Source organism: Sus scrofa, chromosome 7, assembly GCF_054392235.1.
Source record: "Sus scrofa isolate SSC_HxYL_T2T_F1_AM1 chromosome 7, Sscrofa_HxYL_maternal_Yorkshire_Landrace_v2.0, whole genome shotgun sequence".
Taxonomy (NCBI): Eukaryota; Metazoa; Chordata; class Mammalia; order Artiodactyla; family Suidae; genus Sus; species Sus scrofa.
The window spans coordinates 27,844,270-27,865,888 of record NC_139389.1 but is presented as its reverse complement, the minus strand read 5'-3'; the positions used below and the strand labels follow the sequence as shown (position 1 = coordinate 27,865,888).

At 47.9% G+C, this 21,619-nt stretch overlaps 2 protein-coding genes across 12 annotated transcripts; both read left to right on the top strand.

The window, feature by feature from the left end:
• Positions 1-4,893: 4,893 nt before the first annotated feature.
• Positions 4,894-8,502, top strand: SLA-6 (MHC class I antigen 6; the record flags this gene model as incomplete). The annotated part of the gene is given in 6 exon segments (NM_001113704.1): positions 4,894-5,241; positions 5,488-5,763; positions 6,336-6,611; positions 7,029-7,130; positions 7,542-7,574; positions 8,219-8,502. Coding segments are annotated over 6 exon segments (1,040 nt in total), but the record flags the coding sequence as incomplete, so codon positions are not given.
• A 6,903-nt stretch (positions 8,503-15,405) lies between these two features.
• On the top strand, positions 15,406-19,701 carry SLA-7 (MHC class I antigen 7). 11 transcript variants are annotated; one of them, XM_084966713.1, is made up of 9 exons: positions 15,406-15,438; positions 15,574-15,683; positions 16,068-16,337; positions 16,512-16,787; positions 17,675-17,950; positions 18,069-18,179; positions 18,616-18,648; positions 18,765-18,834; positions 18,978-19,697. In XM_084966713.1, exons 4-9 carry the CDS (start codon positions 16,652-16,654, stop codon positions 19,042-19,044), a joined length of 693 nt encoding a protein of 230 aa, XP_084822839.1. In that variant the 5' UTR covers positions 15,406-15,438; positions 15,574-15,683; positions 16,068-16,337; positions 16,512-16,651; the 3' UTR covers positions 19,045-19,697.
• Positions 19,702-21,619: the final 1,918 nt, after the last annotated feature.

Sequence of the window (21,619 nt, the reverse complement as noted above, 5' to 3'; positions counted from 1 at the left end):
TTTTTTTTTAGGGCCCTTGTGCACTTTTGATGGGATTGTAAATTGGTGTAGCTTCTGTAGAAAACAGTATGGAGTTTTCTCAAAAAAGTCCTAAAAGTATGACTCAGCAATTTCACTCCTGGGTATATATCGGAAAAAAAAACCCAAAAATACTAATTAGAAAAGATACAGGAGTTCCCGTCGTGGCGCAGTGGTTAACGAATCTGACTAGGAACCATGAGGTTGCGGGTTCGGTCCCTGCCCTTGCTCAGTGGGTTAAGGATCCGGCGTTGCCGTGAGCTGTGGTGTAGGTTGCAGACGCAGCTCGGATCCCGAGTTGCTGTGGCTCTGGTGTAGACCGGCAGCTGCATCTCTGATTCGACCCCTAGCCTGGCAACTTCCGTATGCCGTGGAAGTGGCCCAAGAAATGAAAAAAAAAAAAAAAAAGGATAAAGAATATGTGAGATGCGCACACACACGGAATACTACTCAGCCATAAAAATGAAAATTTGCCATTTGCAGCAACATGGATTGACTTGGAAGGTATTATGCTTACTAAAGTAAGTCAGAGAAATATCTGTATGATATTACATATGTGGAATCAGAAAAATAAAACACCAGTGAATGTAACAAAGAAGGAACAGACTAGAGTTACCTGTCGATCTAGTGGTTGTCACTGCTATGGCGCAGGCATGGATTTGATCCTAGCTTGGGAACTTCCATGTGCTGCAGCCATGGCCAAAAAGAAAGAAAGAAAAACTAGTGCTTAACAGTGGGGAGAGGGAAAGGGGGAGGGGCAAGATAATGGGAGGGGATTAGGAGGTACAAACTACTATGCACAAAGTAAGTAGTCTACAAGGATGTATTTATTGTATAACAGGGCATATAGCCAACATTTTATAATAATTATAAATATAACCTTAAAAATGTGAATCATTGTTGGACACCTGAAATTTATATAATATTGTACATCAACTATACTTCAATTAAAATATCACATTGGGAATTCCCGTTGCAGCACAGCGGAAATGAATCCTACTAGGAAACAAGAGGTTGTGGGTTCGATCCCTAGCCTCACTCAGTGGGTTAAGGGTCTGGCGTTGCTGTGCACTGTGGTGTAGGTTGCAGATGCAGCTCAGATCTGGCTTTGCTGTGGCGTGGACTGGCAGCTGTAGCTCCGATTTAGACCCCTAGCCTAGGAACCTCCATATGCCACAGTTTCGGCCCCCAAAAACAAAAACAAAAAAATCACATTGGGGAGTTCCTGCTGTGGCAAAGTGGAAATGAATCCAACTAACATCCGTGAGGGTGCAGACTCGATCCCTGGCCTTACTCAGTGAGCTGTAGTGTAGGTCATAGATGTGGCTCCGATCCCCTGCGGCTGTGGCTGTGGTGTAGGCTGGCAGCTATAGCTCTGGTTCAGCCCCTAGCATGGGAACCACCATATGCTGCGGGTGCGGCCCTAAAAAGCAAAAAGAAAAAGAAAAAAATCACATTGGGGCACCCAGTTTGTTGGTGATAGGAGATACTCCATGGCCTTACTCAGCTTCGCTTCATTGCCTGGTGATCTTCCCTCCTGTGCATTGCTAGGGGTCAGACTTGGCATCTGAGTCTGCTGGCTCTCCCAGCACTTTCTGCCTCCCTCTTCATATTCTCTGACAAGTATTTCACCTAAGATATTGGTGAGTTTAATCTCATCTTGACAGCTGCTTCTTGGAGCACGTGGAGTAACAAAATCATTTTCATTTGTGTATCAATGACCTATTATTAATTATTGCATCTTGTAAAATCCTCCTCTTTATCCAACTTCTCCCACTAGCATCTGCTTCTTGGCATGTCTAAAATTTAGTATCTCTTCAAGCTAATGATATTTGTTGCTTTAAGACACTAAGTTTTTTTTTTTTTTTCTTTTTAGGGCTGCACCTGCAGCATATGGAAGTTCCTGGGCTAGGGGTCAAATCAGAGCTGCATCTGCCGCTCTACACCACAGCCACAGCAACTTGGGATCTGAGCCACATCTGCGACCTACAGCGAAGCTCTTGGCGATGCTGGATGCTTAACCAACTGAGCAGGGCCAAGGATCGAACCTGCACCCTCATGGATACTAGTTGGGTTCATTACTGGTGAGCCACAACAGAAACTCCAGGGTGCTAAGTTTTAAGGTAATTTTCTATACAACAAAACTAAAGTGGAGTTCCTGGCGTGGCACAGTGGTTAACGAATCCAACTAGGAACCATAAGGTTGCAGGTTTGATCCCTGGCCTTGCTCAGTGGGTTAAGGATCAGGCGTTGCCATGAGCTGTGGTGTAGGTTACAGACACGGCTCAGATCCGGCATTGCTGTGGCTGTGGTGTAGGCCAACGGCTACAGCTCCGGTTAGACCCCTAGCCTGGGAACCTCCATATGCCGCAGGAGAGGCTCAAGAAAATGCAAAATAAATAAATAAATAAATATCTTTTATGTTTCTATTGTTCTCTAGATATCATCTAAATTGGTTTTATTTCTTGTACCATAAAAGTGTTACCTAGGTTATCGTAGATTAACACTTTTAACTAGGTGTTAGGCGTCATTGCCCTGAGCTTCACTGCAGGTTTCAGATATGGCTCAGATCCTGAGTTGCTGTGGCTGTGGCTGTGGGGTGTGCTGGCAGCTGCAGCTCCAATTTAACACCTAGCCTGGGAACTTCCACATGCCTTGGGTGCAGCTCCAAAAAAAAAAAGATTGTTGTTTATACTTACTTTTTCCAATTCTTGTCCTGTTGTTCTTTTATTTCTTTTTGTCTGTTGGCTTTCTTTCCCTCATCCCTAGCTTATTTCTTTCCTTTCTTCTTCTTCTTTTTGAGTGAGAAAAATATGCCTGGGTGATGCATCCAGGAAGTAATGTTCACCCCTAGAAATGGGTTTCAACATTTATTTTTCTTCCCCTTCTACTGAACACCCTTCCTCTTGAACAATCACAAAAACAAGGTGAATGGATAAATATCCCTGGTAAAAGTTTAAATTGACACAAGCACTTTGAAAATCAAATTATTGATATCAGGTGCGGTTATATTACATACACCATATAATCCAACAATCCTACCCCTGATCATCTACCCTGAGGAACTTCCATGTGCCTTGGGTGCAGCCCTAAAAATAAATAAGTTTGTACACTCTGGTTGAAATATAATGTTTAAATTATATTTTCTTTTTTTATAGAATTTTTTTTCAAAATTTTTTTTAAACTAATGCCTTTATTTTTATTTATTCATTTATTTTTTGGTCTTTTTGCCATTTCTTGGGCCGCTCCTGCGGCATATGGAGGTTCCCAGGCTAGGGGTCGAATAGGAGCTGTAGCTGCTGGCCTATGCCAGAGCCACAGCAACGCGGGATCCGAGCCGCGCCTGCGACCTACACCCCAGCTCACGGCAACGCCGGATCATTAACCCACTGAGCAAGGGCAGGGATCGAACCCGCAACCTCATGGTTCCTAGTCGGATTCGTTAACCACTGCGCCACGACGGGAACTCCTAAATTATATTTTCTGTATGCTTGATGTTCTGGCTTCTGTGGCCTGGATAACCGGGGGGAGACTTGCTTCCAAGGGCTGACCAATTCTTAGCAAAAGTCTTGTCCAGGAGCAGCTCTTTCCCTTTGCAAACTAGACAAGCCAGAGCTTGTATTTGGAACCACCTTTTCTATCAGGTCTTATACTCCAAGAGGCATTATCCCCCTGCCCTAATTATCCTAATTATCCGGGTCAGCTAGCAGACACCCAGAGCCAAGCCCTATCTCCCAGACCCCACCAATGCCATTATACCAACCAGCCAATCCTGTGTTTCCTCATCCTTACTTTGCTTTTCTCGAGGAAAACTGAAAGTTCTGAGTCATGCTTTCTCTCTCACCTCTGCCTCCTGACCAGCCTTGGTGCTTCCTTATGTCGCCCTGCATGGTCCCCCCCACACACCCCATTCAGGAAATGTAAGTAATAAAAAAATCTTTCAGTGGCTTTAGTCTCCCCCATCATCACTTAGTTACCTTTGTAAATTAAAGCTCAGGCACAGATCTTATGCAGGAACAAGTGTGCTCAGTGCTTCTTTGTACTGAGCATACATCTGGCACTCCCACAGAAAAACTCAGGGCTATGGAATGAAGGTAATTTTAAAACATAAAAACTTAGAGTCACAGTTTGGGAAAGTGAAGTTATGAACTTTGATTATTACAGGGGTGTTTAGACACATAGGTGAAGGGTAAAACTGCTGCTTTTACAGATTAGATTCCCAGTCATTCAGGGTTATTAAGATCATGGTTAACAGGAAAGGAATTCCCATGTGGTGCAGAGGAAACATATCCGACTAGGAATGATGAGGTTGCACGTTTGATCCTTGACCTCTCTCAGTGGATTAAGGATCCAGTGTTGCCCTGAGTTGTGGTGTAGTTCGCAGATGCGGCTCAGATCAGATGTTGCTGTGGCTGTGGCGTAGGCCAGTGACTAAAGCTGCGATTCCTAACCTGGGAACCTCCATATTCCGCGGGTGTGGCCCTAAAAAGCAAAAATAATAATAATAATAATAAAACGAAAACTGATCCTATAGGAATCTCTATGTGGTACCCCAGGCACAACTGCCCCGGTTTTAAAGAGGAACTATTGTTTCTTCACCAAGTTTCCAGAGAAAATGGAAACATTACTTCCTGGATGCATCACCCAGGCATATTTTTCCAGAGAAAATGGCTTTTGCGAGGGAGGAGCGAGGGGACCAACTGGCTGGGGCGAAGGACCCCCGGGGAAGATGTGTTTCTGTCGACCCTGGGCCACAGCCAACACCCGGGTCCCGCAGCGTCCTGACCCTCAGCCTGTCCGTTCCGAGCCTCAAACCCTCTCTTTCACTAGTGCCCCTTTTCCGTCTCACTTACTCTCTCACCTCCTTCTCCCTTCCAGGCCACCTTCACCACGGACCCAAGGACCCGCGTCTGGAGAAGGGTCAGACCCGGCCTCAGCCCCTCCCTGTTATAGGATCCCACTCGCTAAGATACCTCCATATTTTGGTATCCCGGCCCGGCCACGGTAGTGACCTTTACAGCTCTGTCGGTTTCTTGGACGACACGCAGTTCGTACGGTTCAGCAGCGATGCCGCGAATCCAAGGGTGGAGCCTCGGGCGCCGTGGATGGAGCAGGAGGGGCGGGAATATTGGGATCGTCAGACTGATATAGCCAAAGAACATTCGAAGGCTTCAAGATCGAACCTGCGGGTGATCATTGGCAACCACAACCATAGCCAGTCGGGTAAGTTCCTGCACCCCCTTACACGAGCCGGGGTCTCCCTGCGTTTCTGGGTCCAAGATTCACCCCGAGGTCAGGCCCTTTCGTCTGGGAAGAGCCCGCTAGGATTCACTTGGATTTTGTTTTCAATTTAGAAGAACGGTCTCTGACCAATCACAGAGCGTGGGGCTGGAGCAAAACTAGGCTAGGTGGGTGAGGTCTTGCAGGGGGCGGGTTAGGTGGGCGGAGCTAACCGCGGGGGCGGGGCAGAGTCGCACAGCTTTCTTTGGGTATCCGGCTGCGACGTGGGATCCGACGGGCGCATCCTTCGAGGGTACGAGCAGTTCTCCTACGACGGCGACGATTACATCGTCCTGAATGAAGACCTGCGCTCCTGGACCGCGATCAGTACAGTGGCTCAGATCATCCGGCGCAAGTGGGAGGCGGAGGGAGTAGCTGAACAGTATCGGGCATACTTGGAGATCGAGTGTGTGGAGTGGCTCCGCAAGTACCTCGAGAAGGGGAAGGACGTGCTGCAGCGCGCAGGTAGACTGCGGGCCCTCCCAGATCTCACTTCACGCTGGGGCTCTACCTCCAGCTGGCCCAACCTGAAGGGGAGAAAAAATGGACTTGACATTAAGACCACTGGAACCTGTGGTTTTCAGATCCTCTATCAGAGGACCTCAGAACAATTAAAGGATTCTGTCTCTCGATGCGGAGGAGATCTCTGAAATAATTTATTAGCGGATTTCTTTGGCCATGGCCGAAGCCTTACTGACTTACCTTCTCAGGCCTCCTTCTCTGCCCCATGCCCAAATTCACTGGCAATCTGACTCCAGGTTTTTTGAGTCACTGGTCTTCCACTTAGGTCAGGACCAGAAGTCTGTGTTGTCCCACAGAGAGCCCTGGAGCCTCAGCTGTCTTGCCCTGTTTCTAGAACTTTCTAAGGCATAGGAAATTATCCCGTATCCTGGAGTCCAGGCTGGTGTCTGGGTTTTGCATTCCCTCCCCCAACCCTGGTTGTTCCTTCCAGTCTCAGAGTGGTCACAGGAGTGCCCCTTCATGGGGCCCATGAGAGTTAATGCAAAGTTCCTAAATTTTCTCACCTTTCTCCTCAGTTCCTCCAAAGACTCATGTGACCCGCCACCCCTTCTATGACAATAAAGTCACTCTAAGATGCTGGGCCCTGGGCTTCTACCCTAAGGAGATCTCCCTGACCTGGCAGCGTGATGGGGAGGACCAGACCCAGGACATGGAGCTCGTGGAGACCAGGCCTTCAGGGGATGGGACCTTCCAGAAGTGGGCGGCCCTGGTGGTGCCTTCTGGAGAGGAGCAGAGCTACACCTGCCAGGTGCAGCACGAGGGCCTGCAGGAGCCCCTCACCCTGAGATGGGGTAAGGAGGGAGATGAAGGGGTGGATTTTGTTCTCAGAAAACCGAGAACAGGGAGTTCCCGTCATGGCACAGTGGAAACCATTCTGACTAGGAACCATGAGGTGGAAGATTCAATCCCTGGCCTTACTCAGAGGGTTAAGGATCCAGCATTGCTGTGAGCTGTGGTGTAGGTCGCAAATGTGGCTCGGATCCCCTGTTGTTGTGGCTGTGGTCTAGGCTGGCAGCTGTAGCTCTGATTTGACCCCCTAGCCTGGGAACCTCCATATGCCACGGGTGAGGCCCTTTAGAAAAAAAAAAAAAAAAAGGAAAAGAAGGAAAGAAAACAGAGAGAGAGCAGGAGTCCTTCTGTAGACCTTTGGGGGGGGTCAGAGCTTAGACTGGGTGGTCAGGGGCCTTCACCTTCCCTTCTGTTCCCAGAGCCACCTCCTCTGTCCCTCAACCTCATCATGATTTGCATTCCTGTGAGTGTGCTTGTGGTCACTGTGCTTGGAACTGTGATCTGGAGAAAGAGGAACTCAGGTAAGGGAAGATGTGAAAGCTGAGTTTTCTTATGCCACTGGAGGGGTTTCAAGGCAGAAGATGTCCAATATTTTGCCTCAGGACTGGGAGGCAACATCTACGTGCACGTACTTTCCCAGTCTGGAAGAAGTCCCTTTTTGCTAACACTCTTTTGAAAAGAACATGGGTAAAAGAGGAACATTTTTTCCCTTGATGATTCTGGTAATGGTGATCTGATTTCCAGCAGCTAAGGCCACACCTCCAGGAGGCGCTTAGTATAATTCTCTCACAGTCTCTTTCCTTGGGTTTCTCAATCCTGCATTGGTTCTGCATTCCCAGTTCTGGAAACTTCCCTAGGGTCCAGGACCAGGGTCTTCCTATAGGCCCTGAGCCCCACCCTCCAGCTTCTCACATGATGTTTTTCTCCTACAGGTGGAAATAGAGGGAACTATGTTCAGGCTGCAAGTAAGTATGGAGGCATATAGGGGCGAGGGCGAGACCCTTGAGAGAGTGAGTGTTGATGGAGCCCACTAGGGGGGCTCACCTAGCCCATAGTACTTCCTTTAGCCCTCACTTCCTATGGGCCCTGACACAGTTCTTTACTATTCTACTCCAGGCAGACAGGATCCAGGGCTCTAACATATCTCTCATGGCTTCTTTTTTTGTTGTCTTTATATTTTTTCTCATGGCTTCCAAAAGTGAGGCTCTGGAGACCCTGAAGAGAGAGAAGGGTTGGGTTATGGGGACTCTCTGGATTTGAACAATTTTGAGAGTGGAAGTTTGTTCAGAATGCAAAACACTGACTGATGTGAATTTCTTCCCTTTTTTTTTTTTTCCCCGTCTTTTTAGGGCGGCACCCATGGCATGTGGAGGTTCCCAGGCTAGGGGTCTAATTAGAGCTGCAGCTGCCAGCCTATACCACAGCCAGAGCAAGGCGGGATCCGAGCCACATCTGTAACCTACACCGCAGCTCATGGCAACGCTGGACCCACAACCTGTTGAGCGAGGCCAGGGATCAAACCTGCAACCTCATGGTTCCTAGTCGGATTCGTTTCCGCTGTGCCATGACGGGAACTCCCTGAATTTATTCTTGATGTTTTCTCCTACAGGCTGACTTGTGTGGGACTGAGTGAAGAAAGATTTGTTCATGCCCCCAAGCTGTGACTTCAGAACCTGGCCTTCTGTTTTCCTAGAGGGCTTCTGAATGTGTCTGCCTTGCTGTAGTTTCATGTGAGGAAGTGCTGAGGTTAACCCATCCCTGCCCAGCGCGGCCCCCAGTCCCCCTATAGCATTGTGTGTTTGCATGTAGGGTATATCTCAGCTGTGGGCAGTTCTTTGTATATCAATGTTGCTTCAATAAAGCTGTGTGAAAAATAATATCACTTTGAAAAGCATGTTTTGAAAGTGGCTGAGTGATTCCTAATTTAACTGTTGCTATTTGAGATCGTATATTAGGTTGACAAAGTCCTTGTAACTTTTATGTTTTTTACTTTTTCTTTTTCTTTTTTTTTTTTTTCTAAGCCACATCCCATGGCATATGCAAGTTCCTGGGCCAGGGATCAAATTTGAGCTGCAGCTGTGACCTGCACCACAGCTGCCAAAATGCTGGATCCTTAATCCACTGCACCATAGCGGGAACTCCTCTTATTGTTGAATTTTAAATTCTTTGTATATTTTGGATAACAGTGATTTCTCTGTTATTTGCAGACATTTTTCTCCTAGTCTCTGTGGCTTGTCTTTCCATTCTCTTAGGTATTGCTAGGTTTAAAATTTAGATGATGTAAATAATTTTAAGGAGTTCTCGTTGTGGCTTAGAGGGTTAAGAACCCAATTAGTACCCATGAGGATATGGGTTCAATCCCTGGCCTCAATCAGTGGTTTGAGAATCTTGCATTGCTATAAGCTGCAGCATAGGTCACAGATGCGGCTTGGATCTGGCATTGCTGTGGCTGTGGTGTAGGTCAGCAGCTGCAGCTGTGATTCAGCCCCTAGCCCAGGAACTTCCATATGCTGCAGGTGCGGCCCTAAAAAGGAAAAAAAAATATATATATAGATAGATAGATAGATAGATAGATAGATAGATAGATAGATAGATAGATAGATAGATATAGTAGACTGACAAACTATAAAATACCTCTTCAGGAGTTCCCTGGTGGCCTAACAGTTCAGGATCTTGTATTGTCGCTGCTGTGGCTTGGGTCGCAGCTACAGCACTGTGGTTTTTTTTAATTAAAAAAATTTATTAAAGTATAGTTGATTTATGTGTTGTGTCAATCTCTGTACAGCAATCACTGTACAGCAAAGTGACCCAGATATATGTATATACACACACATACTTTTTCTCATATTTATCATCCATCATGTTCTATCACAGGAGTTTGGATATAGTTCCCTGTGCTATACAGTAGGGCCTCATTGTTTATCCATTCTTTTTTTTTTTTTTTTTTTTGTCTTTTTGTCTTTTGTTGTTGTTGTTGCTATTTCTTGGGCCGCTCCCTCGGCATATGGAGGTTCCCAGGCTAGGGGTCTAATCGGAGCTGTAGCCACCAGCCTACGCCAGAGCCACAGCAACGCGGGATCCGAGCCGCGTCTGCAACCTACACCACAGCTCACGGCAACGCCGGATCGTTAACCCACTGAGCAAGGGCAGGGAGCGAACCCGCAACCTCATGGTTCTTAGTCGGATTTGTTAACCACTGCGCCACGACGGGAACTCCTGTTTATCCATTCTAAATGTAATAGTTTGTACCTATTAACCCCAAACTCCTAGTCCTTTCCACTCCCACCCCCTCCCCCTTGACAACAAGTCTGTTCTCCATGTCTGTGAGTCTGTTTCTGTTCTGTAGATAGATTCATTTGTGCCACATTTTAGATTCCATGTATAAGTGATATCATATGGTATTTGTTTTTCTCTGTCTGACTTACTTCATTTAGTATGAGAATCTCTAGTTGCATCCATGTTGTTGCAAATGACATTATTTTTGTTCTTTTTCATGGCTGAGTAGTATTCCATTTTGTATGTGTCCTACATCTTAATCCATTCATCTGCTGATGGACATTTAGGTTGTTTCCAAGTCTTGGCTATTGTGAACATTGCTGCTATGGGTGTAGAGATCCATGTATCTTTCATTTTTTTAATTTATTATTATTATTTTTTTGTCTTTTTGCCTTTTCTAGGGCCACTTCCCGCAGCATATGGAGCTTGCCAGGCTAGGGGTCTAATCAGAGCTATAGCCACCAGCCTATACCACAGCCACAGCAACTCGGGATCCCACTGAGCAAGGCCAGGGATCAATCCCAAAACCTCATGGTTCCTAATTGGATTCATTAATCACTGTGCCACAACAGGAACACCGCATGTATCTTTTTTTTTTTTTTTTGTCTTTTTGCCATTTTCTTGGGCTGCTCCCACAGCATATGGAGGTTCCCAGGCTAGGGGTCAAATTGGAGCTGTAGCTGCCGGCCTACAACAGAGCCACAGCAACACGGGATCTGAGCTGCGTCTGTGACCTACACCACAGCTCACAGCAATGCCGGATCCTTAACCCACTGAGCAAGGCCAGGGATCGAACCCACAACCTCATGGTTCCTAGTCAGATTCGTTAACCACTGAGCCACAACGGGAACTCCCAGCATGTATATTTTTATTTATTTATTTATTTATTTTTATTTTTAAATTGTAGTTTTGTCCAGATATGTGGCTAGGAGTGGGATTGCTGGATCATATGGTAGTTCTGTATTTAGCTTTTTTTTTTTTGCTTTTTAGAACTACACCCGCAGCACATGGAGGTTCCCAGGCTAGGGGTCAAATCTGAGCTGCAGCTGCTGGCCTACACCACAACCACAGCAATGCCAGATCCAAGCTGCATCTGCAACCTACACCACAACTCACAGCAATGCTGGATCCTTAACCCACTGAGGGAGGCCAGGAATTGAACCTGCATCCTCATGGTTCCTAGTCAGATTAATTACCACTGCGTCACGATGGGAAATCCTGAATTTATATTTTCACCAACAGTGTAGGAGGGTTCCCTTCTCTCTACACCCTCTCCAGCATTTGTTATTTGTAGGCTTATTAATGATGGCCATACTGACTCGTGTGAGGTGGTACCTCATAGTAGTTTTGATTTGCATTTCTCTGCTAATTAGTGATGTTGAGCAATTTTTCATGTGCCTACTGGCCATCCGTATGTCTTCTTTGGAGAAATGTCTATTTAGGACTTCTGCCCATTTTTCAATTGGGTCGTTTGTTGTTGTTGTTGTTGAGGTGTATGACTTGGTATATTTTGAAGATTAAGCCCTTGTCAGTTTGCAGTGCGGGTTAGATCCCTGGCCCAGGAAATTCTGCATGCCTTGGGTGGGGTGGGGGCGAAGAAAGCAATGGCAGACTCTCCGTTTCATTTTTCTAATGCTGTCCTGTCCGTGTGCAACTATTTAAATTTAAATCAACTAAAGTGAAATAAAATTTAAAATTCAGCTCCTTCATCCCACTAGCCTTATTTCCAGTGCTCAAAAATCACATGTGCCCAGTAGCTACCATAATCAACAGTGCATATCTACAACATTTCTGTCATTGTAGAAAGGACTTTTGGGCAGCAGCATTCCAATGAATTCTTGTTTCATAGGCAGAATCTTGAGTATAATTACAGCATGATGACAACTCAGAGTTCCAATTCCTATCCATGAACTCTTTTTTTTTTTAATATGGAAGTAGCATTTTATTTATTTATTTATTTATTTATTGTCTTTTTAGGGCCACACCCCCAAGATATGGAAGTTCCCAGGCTAGGGGTCCAATTGGAGCTGTAGCTGCCTGCCTACCCCACAGCCATGCAGGATCCAAGCCACTCTGCCACCGACACCTATTTCATGCACAGATCTTCTTTTCCTGTCCTCGGAACTTCATCCAGCACCATGCTCCGGTGCCCACAGAAATTCCTGATGCACAGACTTGCTCTTAACAGATTATCTGACCAGGGGACCCAGTTCACAGAAGGAAGTGCAGGATGGACCACAAAATCCACAGATCACATCACCACCTGCATCATCCAGGGGCTGTCGGCCACACGGCATGCCAGCCAGGTCTTCTGAAGGTTCAAATGAAGCTCCAGTTTTGAGGAAAGCTCTTGTGATGTGGTTACGTCTTTTAGGAAGCAGTGTATTTATTGAATCAGAGACTTTCATATAGTGCTATATTCTCAGTAGGAAGATGAGGTGGGTCCAGGACCAAGGTGTGGAAGCAGGTATGACCCTCCTTCACCATTCTTCCAATCACCCACTGGGGGAGTTTACATTTCCTGTGGCTATAGTGTAGGCCAGCAGCTACAGCTCCAATTTGACCACTAGCCTGGGAACCTCCACACACGGCCCTAAAAAGCAAAAACAAAAAAACAATTGGTTGAGAAGTTCCCACTGTGGTGCAATTGGGAGTCTGGGATACAGGCTTCGTCCCTGGCTTAGAACAGTGGGTTAAGGATCTGGCATTTCGACATTTCAATGTAGGTTGAAACTGTGGCTTGATCTGATCCCTGGCCTAGCAAGTCCATGTGCTGTAGGGGCAGCCAAAAAAAGGGGAAAAAATTTTTTGGTTGGGATGTGTTTAAGTCCAATAACAGAAGGGCTTGATTTCCAGAGGCCCAGACCCGTCACTCATAAAGGTTCGGGTCACACTCCCAGGGAAGGGGCAGGGCCGGTGCTCCTGTGCTCTGAAACCATGGCAGCATTTGTGCAGAGGCCCTGCTTCACAACTGGGACCCTAAGGCAGGCTCATCTCCAGGAGACAAAGGGCTCCTCTGATGGCCAATTTCGGCTCAAGGACTCTCCTATAGCCTTGCTCAACCTCAATCACCTGCTTATCTAGGGTAGTCCAACGAACCTTCTCTCCTGTCCACCTCTAGGGGTCAGACTTGCATCTCAGTCTGCTGGTTTGCTCATCTTTCTGGCTCCCTCTCCATAACATCTCTGATAGGTGTTTTTGGTTTTGGGGGTTTTTTTTGTTGTTTTTTTTTAGGGCCGCACGCTCGGCATATGGAAATTCCCAGACTAGGGGTCGAACTGGAGCTACAGCTACTGGCCTACACCACAGCTCACAGCATCGCTGGACCCTTAACCCACTGAGTGAGGCCAGGGATAGAACCCACGTCTTCACGGATACTCTTCAGATTCATTTCTGCTGTGCCACAATGGGAATTCCCTGACTGGTGCTTAATAAAATTCTGGTGAGTTTATTTTCAATTTGGCATTTGCTTCTTGGAGGACTGCGACTAACAGAATCATTTTCATCTGTGTACCAGTGACCTATGATTCCATCTTGTAAAATCCTTCTTTTTATCCAACTTCTCCCACCAGCGTCTGCTCCATTTTCCTTGTCTTTGCTTTGTCCTTTATCGCTCTAAGGTAATGGATGTTTGTTGTTTTGAGCCATTAGGTTTAGAAGTAGTTTGATACACAGCAATAGATAACTAACAAAGCTCTCTTAAGTTTCTATGATTCTATAGGTATTCCTAAATCTGTTTTATCCCCTTGCACCTTGAAATTGTTATCTATACTCATTTCCAATTCCTATTCTTTCTTTTATTTTTATTTTCTTTGTTTTCTTTCTTTTTTTTTTTTTTTTTGTCTTTTTTTTGTTGTTGTTGTTGTTGTTGCTATTTCTTGGGCCGCTCCTGCGGCATATGGAGGTTCCCAGGCTAGGGGTTGAATCAGAGCTGTAGCCACCGGCCTACACCAGAGCCACAGCAAGGCGGGATCCGAGCCCCGTCTGCAACCTACACCACAGCTCACGGCAACGCCGGATCGTTAACCCACTGAGCAAGGGCAGGGACCGAACCCGCAACCTCATGGTTCCTAGTCGGATTCGTTAACCACTGCGCCACGACGGGAACTCCTCTTTCTTTTTTTTTTTTTTTTTTTTTTGTCTTTTTGCCATTTCTTGGGCCACTCCTGAAGCATATGGAGGTTCCCAGGCTAGGGGTCTAATCAGAGCTGCAGCTGCTGGCCTAGGCCACAGTCACAGCAACTCCGGATCCGAGCCGCGTCTTCAGCCTACACCACAGCTCTTGGCAACGCCGGATCCCTGGCCCACTGAGCGAGGCCAGGGATTGAACCCACATCCTCATGGATACTAGTCAGATTCGTTTTGAGAGCGCCACAACAGGACCCCCATGAAGGGCATTTGGACTGCAGCGAATACTTGCAACTTTGGGGTGTTTAAAGTTTGTCCACCCTTCTAGTTGGAATACACAGTAACAAACTGTGCTTCTGGGGATTGAAGCTTGTCCAGGATCTGTAGGTGAGGAAAACCTTTCCTTTCTTCCCTTCTATGGTCTTTGGCTGGTCTAATGATTAAACTGACATAAGCAGAGTGATAAGAGAAAAACAAATTTAATTTCATATGTACAGGACCTCACTGACATATGAGACTCAAGCAACTGAAAGCAGGCAGCTTTAATACCTTTTAGACAAAACAACAACAACAACAACAAAACCCAGTTTATTTTTGAAGAACTGACAAGGCAAAGAAGTTTGGGTTTGGGGTATTAAATTTGTAAGTAACAAGATTTTTAAACATCATCTCACCTAAATTCCCTGTCTCTGGTGTGAAGGATGCCTTCCACCCTCCTGGTACAGGGAGGGTACCTTGCATATGGAAGATTTACTTCTTGCTCCCAAAGAGACAAAGGAAGCTCAGAATGTCCTTCTGGCACTGCTGTTTCTTAAGTGACTTCGGTTCAAAATAATCAACATGCCCAAATGGCATATTTTGGGGTGGTGTTTTCTGCTTCCCTTCAACTCACTCAGACAAACTCAGGGCATGGAATGATGACACTTTCAAAATACACCACTGCAGGAGTCACTGACATATTGCTTGGGAAAGTAAAAGCTAGGAGCTTTGTGAGTCTGACTGCAGTGCTGTTTAGACATATTTCTATACATAGGGACCAAAGTCACTTTTACAGATGAAATTCCTGCTATTTGGGGGTCATCAAGAGGGTGTTTCCTGCTGCAGTGAATACACACAAAGGAGAGTACTCTCTAGGGGAACATCTGTTTGGTGTTTTTCAGGCACAACTTCTCCAGGTTGAAAGACAAAACCCATGTCCCTCCACCTCCATTCCCAAAGCGACCCTGCTCCCTGATACCAAGTTCCCCTGGAGTGGGGGTTCCCTTCAAGATGAGTCCAGGAGGAGAGGTAAGGGATGGAAGGCAGAGAGTCCTTTTCAAAGATGATTCTGAAAAGAACAGTAAAGGAAAAAGGGACTGAGCCCAATATAAGGACAGCTTCCGGGTTTCCTCCGGCAGCCCCTGGGCCTGGACTCCGGAAGACAAGGTAACAAAGAGCGCTCCCGACAGGGGAGGACCGGGATCACGGAAAGCTCTCAGGACCTCCCAGCAGGCGGTGTTTGCTGCGGCGGGAAGCTCAGGGTTGGGGATTCCACCGGCTCAGTTTCACTTTCTTTCTCAGGACTTGGGTGGGGCCCTCCTACCGGAACACTCGCGACAGGACCCCGGTTCTCCCATTGGATTTCTGATTACAAAGTTTCCACCAATTCAGCTTCTCCCCTGACCCCGAGGGTGCGTTCATGGGGCCCCGAGCCCTCCTCCTGCTGCTCTCCGGGACCCTGGTATTGACCCAGCCCTGGGCGCGTGAGTGCGGGATGGGGAGATAAATGGCTTTGGGGGGTGGAGGGGGAGCGCGAGAAGAGCGTGGTTGGGGGACAGGACCCTCAGGGAAGGCGCGTCTCCATAACACCGGTCCAGATCCCGCCACTCAGCCCCTCGGACCCGCCCCGTCCTTATCCTCCCCTGTCCCTGCCTGGTCTCCGCACCCTCTTCTCACTCACTCGGGTCTCACGCTGTCCTTTTCCGTCTCATGCTCTCTTCGTGCCCTCCCCGCTCCTGGTCCCATCACGTCGGACCCGGGGTCCAGCGCCTCAACCCCCCGCCCCTTGCCCCCAGGTCCCCACTCCCTGAGGTATTTCTACACAGCCGTGTCCCGACCGAGTCGACGGGATCCCCGCTTCTCCGTCGTCGGCTATGTAGACGACACGCAGTTCGTGCGGTTCGACAGCAATGCCCCGAATCCGAGGGAGGAGCCGCGGACACCGTGGGTGGAGCTGGAGGGCCCGGAGTATTGCGATCGGAACACACGCATCTACAAGGACACCTCACAGAATTTCCAAGTGAGCCTGAATGTCCTGCGCGGCTACTACAACCAGAGCGAGGCCGGTGAGTGACGCCCTGATCCAGGTCACGACCATCCTCCGCCTAGGGCGGCCTCTAGTTCCAGGATTTGCCCTGGGGGATTTGCTCCGGTTCTCTTCGACCCTGACAGATCGCAGCTGATAGATCTCTTGGGGGCCCCAGGCAAAGGCGCGGGTCTAACTTCAGTGGCTTGGCCAGGGTCTCACACCTACCAGTGGCTTTGTGGATGCTATGTTGCGCGGGATGGGCGCCTCCTCCGCGGGTACAGTCAGTTCGCCTATGACGGCGCGGATTACATCGTCCTGAACGAGGACCTGCGCTCCTGGACCGCGGTGGGCATGGCGGCTCAGATCACTCGGCGCAAATGGGAGGAGGAAACTGTGGCAGAGCAGAGCAGAGCCTACCTGGAAGTGGCATGCGTGCAGTCGCTCCACAGATACCTGGCGAACGGGAAGGAGACGCTACAGCGGTCAGGTACTAAGGGCCTCAGGTGCCTCCCGGATCTCCCCTCAGGCCGGGACTGGCATCTCTGCTAGGGGTGGAAAATGGGATGGATGCCCAAATCCAGACCCTCCTATGAATCAGGAGACGGAGGCATCTATCCAAATATTCAGACGGGGTACCTTCTCAGTGGACAATTAAAGGATCTAGGTTTATCTGGAGATGGAGGGGAGACCATCTTCAGCATAACTCATCAACTGTACCTTTTGATTCTGGCAGCAGCTCTGGGAACCTTGAGGGACTCTCTCAAGCCTTGTTCTCAGCCCCACCTCCAGAATGTTTGAGATCAGGATCCAGCTTTTCTGAGTCTCTGGGTCTCCCCCAAATCAGGATCAGAAATTCCTAAAAAAAAAAAAAAAAAAGGAGTTCCTGTTGTGGCGCAGTGGTTAACGAATCCGACTAGGAACCATGAGGTTGCGGGTTCGGTCCCTGCCCTTGCTCAGTGGGTTAACGATCCGGCGTTGCCGTGAGCTGTGGTGTAGGTTGCAGACGCGGCTCAGATCCCGCATTGCTGTGGCTCTGGTGTAGGCCGGTGGCTACAGCTCCGATTGGACCCCTAGCCTGGGAATCTCCATATGCCGCGGAAGCGGCCCAAGAAATAGCAAAAAGACAAAAAAAAAAAAAAGAAATTCCTTTTCTCTGCCTCTGAGACCTGCCTCCTACCCTAGGGTATCCAGTGGATTCCAGAAATTTCCAAAGAATAGATTATCCCAGATGCCAGCATCCAGGCTGGTGTCTGGGTTTTGTGCTCCCTTTCCCCACCCCAGTTGTCCTCCCCAGTCTCAGGATGGTCACCTGAGTGCTGAGTCTGTATGTGAAGGGGGATGCAAAGATTCAGAATTTCCTGACTTTCTCCTCAGATCCTCCAAAGACACATGTGACCCGCCACCCCAGCTCTGACAATAAAGTCACCTTGAGGTGCTGGGCCCTGGGCTTCTACCCTAAGGAGATCTCCCTGACCTGGCAGCAGGAGGGGCAGGACCAGAGCCAGGACGTGGAGGTTGTGGAAACCAGGCCCTCAGGGGATGGGACCTTCCAGAAGTGGGCGGCCCTGGTGGTGCCTCCTGGAGAGGAGCAGAGCTACACCTGCCATGTGCAGCACGAGGGCCTGCAGGAGTCCCTCACCCTGAGATGGGGTAAGGAGGGACCTGGGGGCGGAGCTTCTTCTCAGACACAGCAGAAGCCCTTCTGGAGACTTCCACAAGGTCAGGACTCAAGCCTGAGGAGGGCCCTCCCCTTGCCCTTTGTTCCCAGACCCTCCTCAGCCCCCCGTCCCCATCGTGGGCATCATTGTTGGCCTGGTTCTCGTCCTGGTCGCTGGAGCCGTGGTGACTGGAGTTGTGATCTGGAGGAAGAAGTGCTCAGGTAGGGAAGGGAGTGGGGATCTGAGTCTCCTTGTCTCACGGGGGGTTTCAAGCCCAGGTGGAAACTTGTTCTGCCTTGTTCCTGGGACGTCCGCTCCACACACATGTGCTTTCCCAGTCTGGGCCTGAGTGCCAACACTCTCTAGTAAAGCATCTATGAAAGGGAAGGACATATGTATCAGTGTGATGGATCTTGTGACAGAGACCTGATTTGCAGCAGTCTCAGAACAGAGGGGAAGGTTGCTGCTAAGGACAGACCTCCAGCAGGGCGGTTGGTCCAGTCCCCAAACATGTGCACTCCTCACGTTTCTTGATCTTGCCTTGGGTCTGAGATCGTAGTTCTGGAAACTATTCTGGGGACCAGAATTAGAGGGTTCCTTAAGATCTCGTGGCCCTGCTTCCTCCCTGGCCTCTCACAGGATCTTTTCTTTTCACAGGTGGAAAAGTAAGGAAATACCAACAGGCTGAAAGTAAGTATAGATGGGCTGAGATCCCCAAAACCTTGTGATATTGTAGCGGGAGCTCACCCACTCCATCATTCCTCCTCGGTCTCCACTGACCTATTCCTGTTTCTGTTCTACTTCAGGGAGCAGCCGTAGCGAGAACTCTGGTGTATGTTCGATGCCTTTCAAAGCTGAGACCCTGGAGGCCCTGAGGTGGGACAGCGGTTGGGGTAGAGGGGACACAACAGGGTTATGGGGGTTCTTTAAGTGGAACAATTTGAGCATGTGGGGGGTTGTCAGAAGGTCAGCACTTATGTGACTGACCTGACTTGGTTCATGATTGTTTTCTTCTATAGTGGGAAACAGCTGCCTTATACAAGACGGACTGATCAAGTAACAAACATCTCCCTCATGGCACTGTGACTTGAAGATCCTCCGACTTTTCTTCTCAAAAGTCATTTCAGGAGTCCCAGTTGAGGATCAGTAGATTAAGAACCCAACATGGTTTCCGTGAGGATGCAAGTTTGATCCCTGGCCTCACTCAGTGGGTTAAGGAGCCAACGTTGCCGTGAGCTGTGGTGTAGGCCAGCAGCTACAGCTCTGATTTGACTCCTAGCCTGGGAACTTCCATATGCCACAGGTGCAGCCCTAAAAAGAAAGAAAGAAAGAAAGAAACCATCAGGAGTTCCGGCTATGGCGCAACTGGATCAGCAGTGGCTCTGCAGCACCAAGACACAACTCCCATCCCCAGCCTGGCATACTGGGTTAAGGATCTGGTGTTGACGCAGCCATGAAGGTCCCAACCATAGCTCCGATCTGATCGTTGTCCCAGGAATCCCACATGCCTCAGGGAGGCCAAAAGAAGGGAAAAAAAAGAGAATACCATCAATTTATAGATAATCAGTTGTCATATGACTATATAAGACTATATATATATATATAGCTATGTATAGTTTTATTATCTGTAAATTACTGAATTGGGGGCTTAGCTTCGTAATGTTTTGAAATAGTTTCTCCCTGACCCCCACATAACTTTATTTTTATACTAAAAATAAAATTCCAACCTTTCAGAGAAAGTGAGTCACCAAGTTTATCTCATTCCCTGGCAATACCATTATCAAAATATTGATGAGAAATATTCCAGATTTTCTATTAAATTTTTTTCGTAAGTAGTATTAGTGGCACTATTATTCAGTATGTTCTTAACCTTTTAAAAAAGGTTAAAAGTGTGTTGGGTACATCTTTAATAGCCATACATTAGAATTCTTTTATCTCATAATGGCTGCTTAGAATTTTACCACATGACTTTCCCTTGGGGACAGCGGGGTTGCTGTATACCTTCACTGTGGTAAAGGTGACATGAGTGTGTAAACTGCCAAAACACAACCATTTCAAATCGTAGCGTTTTATCGTATGTAAAGTATGTTCCAAGCAGCTTGGTTTTCAGTCTGTTATCCTCTTTGGAATCTGTGCTTTGATTGTGGGCCAAAACAAACAAAACACCTTGCTCCTGTTGCTAAGAGCTACACCCTGCACATCTGGAAGCAGAGTCCTGATGTTTGCCAGTCAGTGTCAAGTGGTCCAGTGATAACAATACCAGTCATCTTTATGTTTTTAGAGGGAGATCAGTTATGACAAAATTTTAATAAATGGGAGTTCCCGTCCTGGCTCTGCAGAAACGAATCTGACTAGCATCCTTGAGGACACAGGTTCAATCCCTGGCCTCGCTCAGTGGGTTAAGGATCTGGTGTTGCTGTGGCTGTGGTGTAGGCTGGCAGCTACAGCTCTGATTAGACCTCTAGCCTGAGAACCTCCATATGGTGTAGGTGCAGCCCTAAAAAAAAAAATTAATAACTGATAGAACTAGATTAATAATACAAAAGTTAGAAATAATTTTTAAAAACTTAAAGAATACAATTCCCCCATAGCTTTTTTCTTTCTCTCTCTTGCTTTCTTTAACACTCTATCATCCCCCCTCCACGCCCCCTCCTTTTCCCAGTCTCTACATCTTCTTGGCTGCAGATTCCAGTCCCACAGTGAACGCAAGTGACTCCATCCATCTCATGGTTTTTTTTTTTTTTTTTTTTTTTGGCTATTTCTTGGGCCGCTCCTGCGGCATATGGAGGTTCCCAGGCTAGGGGTCTAATCGGAACTGTAGCCGCTGGCCTACACCAGAGCCACAGCAACGCGGGATCCGAGGAGCCGCGTCTGCAACCTACACCACAGCTCACGGCAACGCCGGATCGTTAACCCACTGAGCAAGGGCAGGGACCGAACCCGCGACCTCATGGTTCCTAGTCGGATTCGTTAACCACTGCGCCACGACGGGAACTCCATCCATCCATCTCAGACAAGCCAGGTAGGGACAGGGGTGCAGGTGCTTGCCAGGGCAACTTGTAAGCCATGCCTGACCTTCTATTATTATACCCTTCAGTGAAGTCACTCTTGGCTTTGATGGAAGTCACACCAGGTCGAAATTGTGTTCCCACGGAAGAAGGCGGAGAGTTCAGTGGGTATTTCCTGGATCTTCAGTCACTGATTTTGATGTAGGCCGGTGGGGTCCCACTCAAATGTGACTTTCCAAGGCAGACCCCTTGTTTCCTGGAGGTACATGAGGCTGGAGGAAGTGGTTCTGGTTCTTAAAATCTAAGGGCAGGGGCCGTGGGAGAAGGGCTGTAAGAAGTATTTCTTTATTCATGTGGCTCAAAATCCACCCAGATCTTCTTTAAAATAAGGCAGATTCCAGATCCATGGATCCAGTCAGGACTTCTTTTTCACAATCAGCAGTGTGAGAACCAGTAAACCGAAGTGCAGCTTGTTCCCCAACCTGCACATCAGCTCCTTTATTCTGCTTTTATTTTGGGGAACAGTTTTTATTTCCCTTGGTCCAGGGTTTGGGGGAAGGGTGTTTTCCAGTTCTCCCTGTACATGCTGGCCCGACAGACGGGAACATATTCCAGAGCGTCTGTGCCAAGCCCCGCTTTGGGTTATGCGAGCA

Excerpts from the sequence above, each read along its gene's own strand:
- SLA-7 (XM_084966709.1), top strand. The coding sequence starts at position 15,692 with ATGGGGCCCCGAGCCCTCCTCCTGCTGCTCTCCGGGACCCTGGTATTG. Across the intron at positions 16,338-16,511 it reads CTACAACCAGAGCGAGGCCG|GGTCTCACACCTACCAGTGG; the intron begins GTGAGTGACGCC and ends TGGCTTGGCCAG. Across the intron at positions 17,951-18,068 it reads GTCCCTCACCCTGAGATGGG|ACCCTCCTCAGCCCCCCGTC; the intron begins GTAAGGAGGGAC and ends CTTTGTTCCCAG.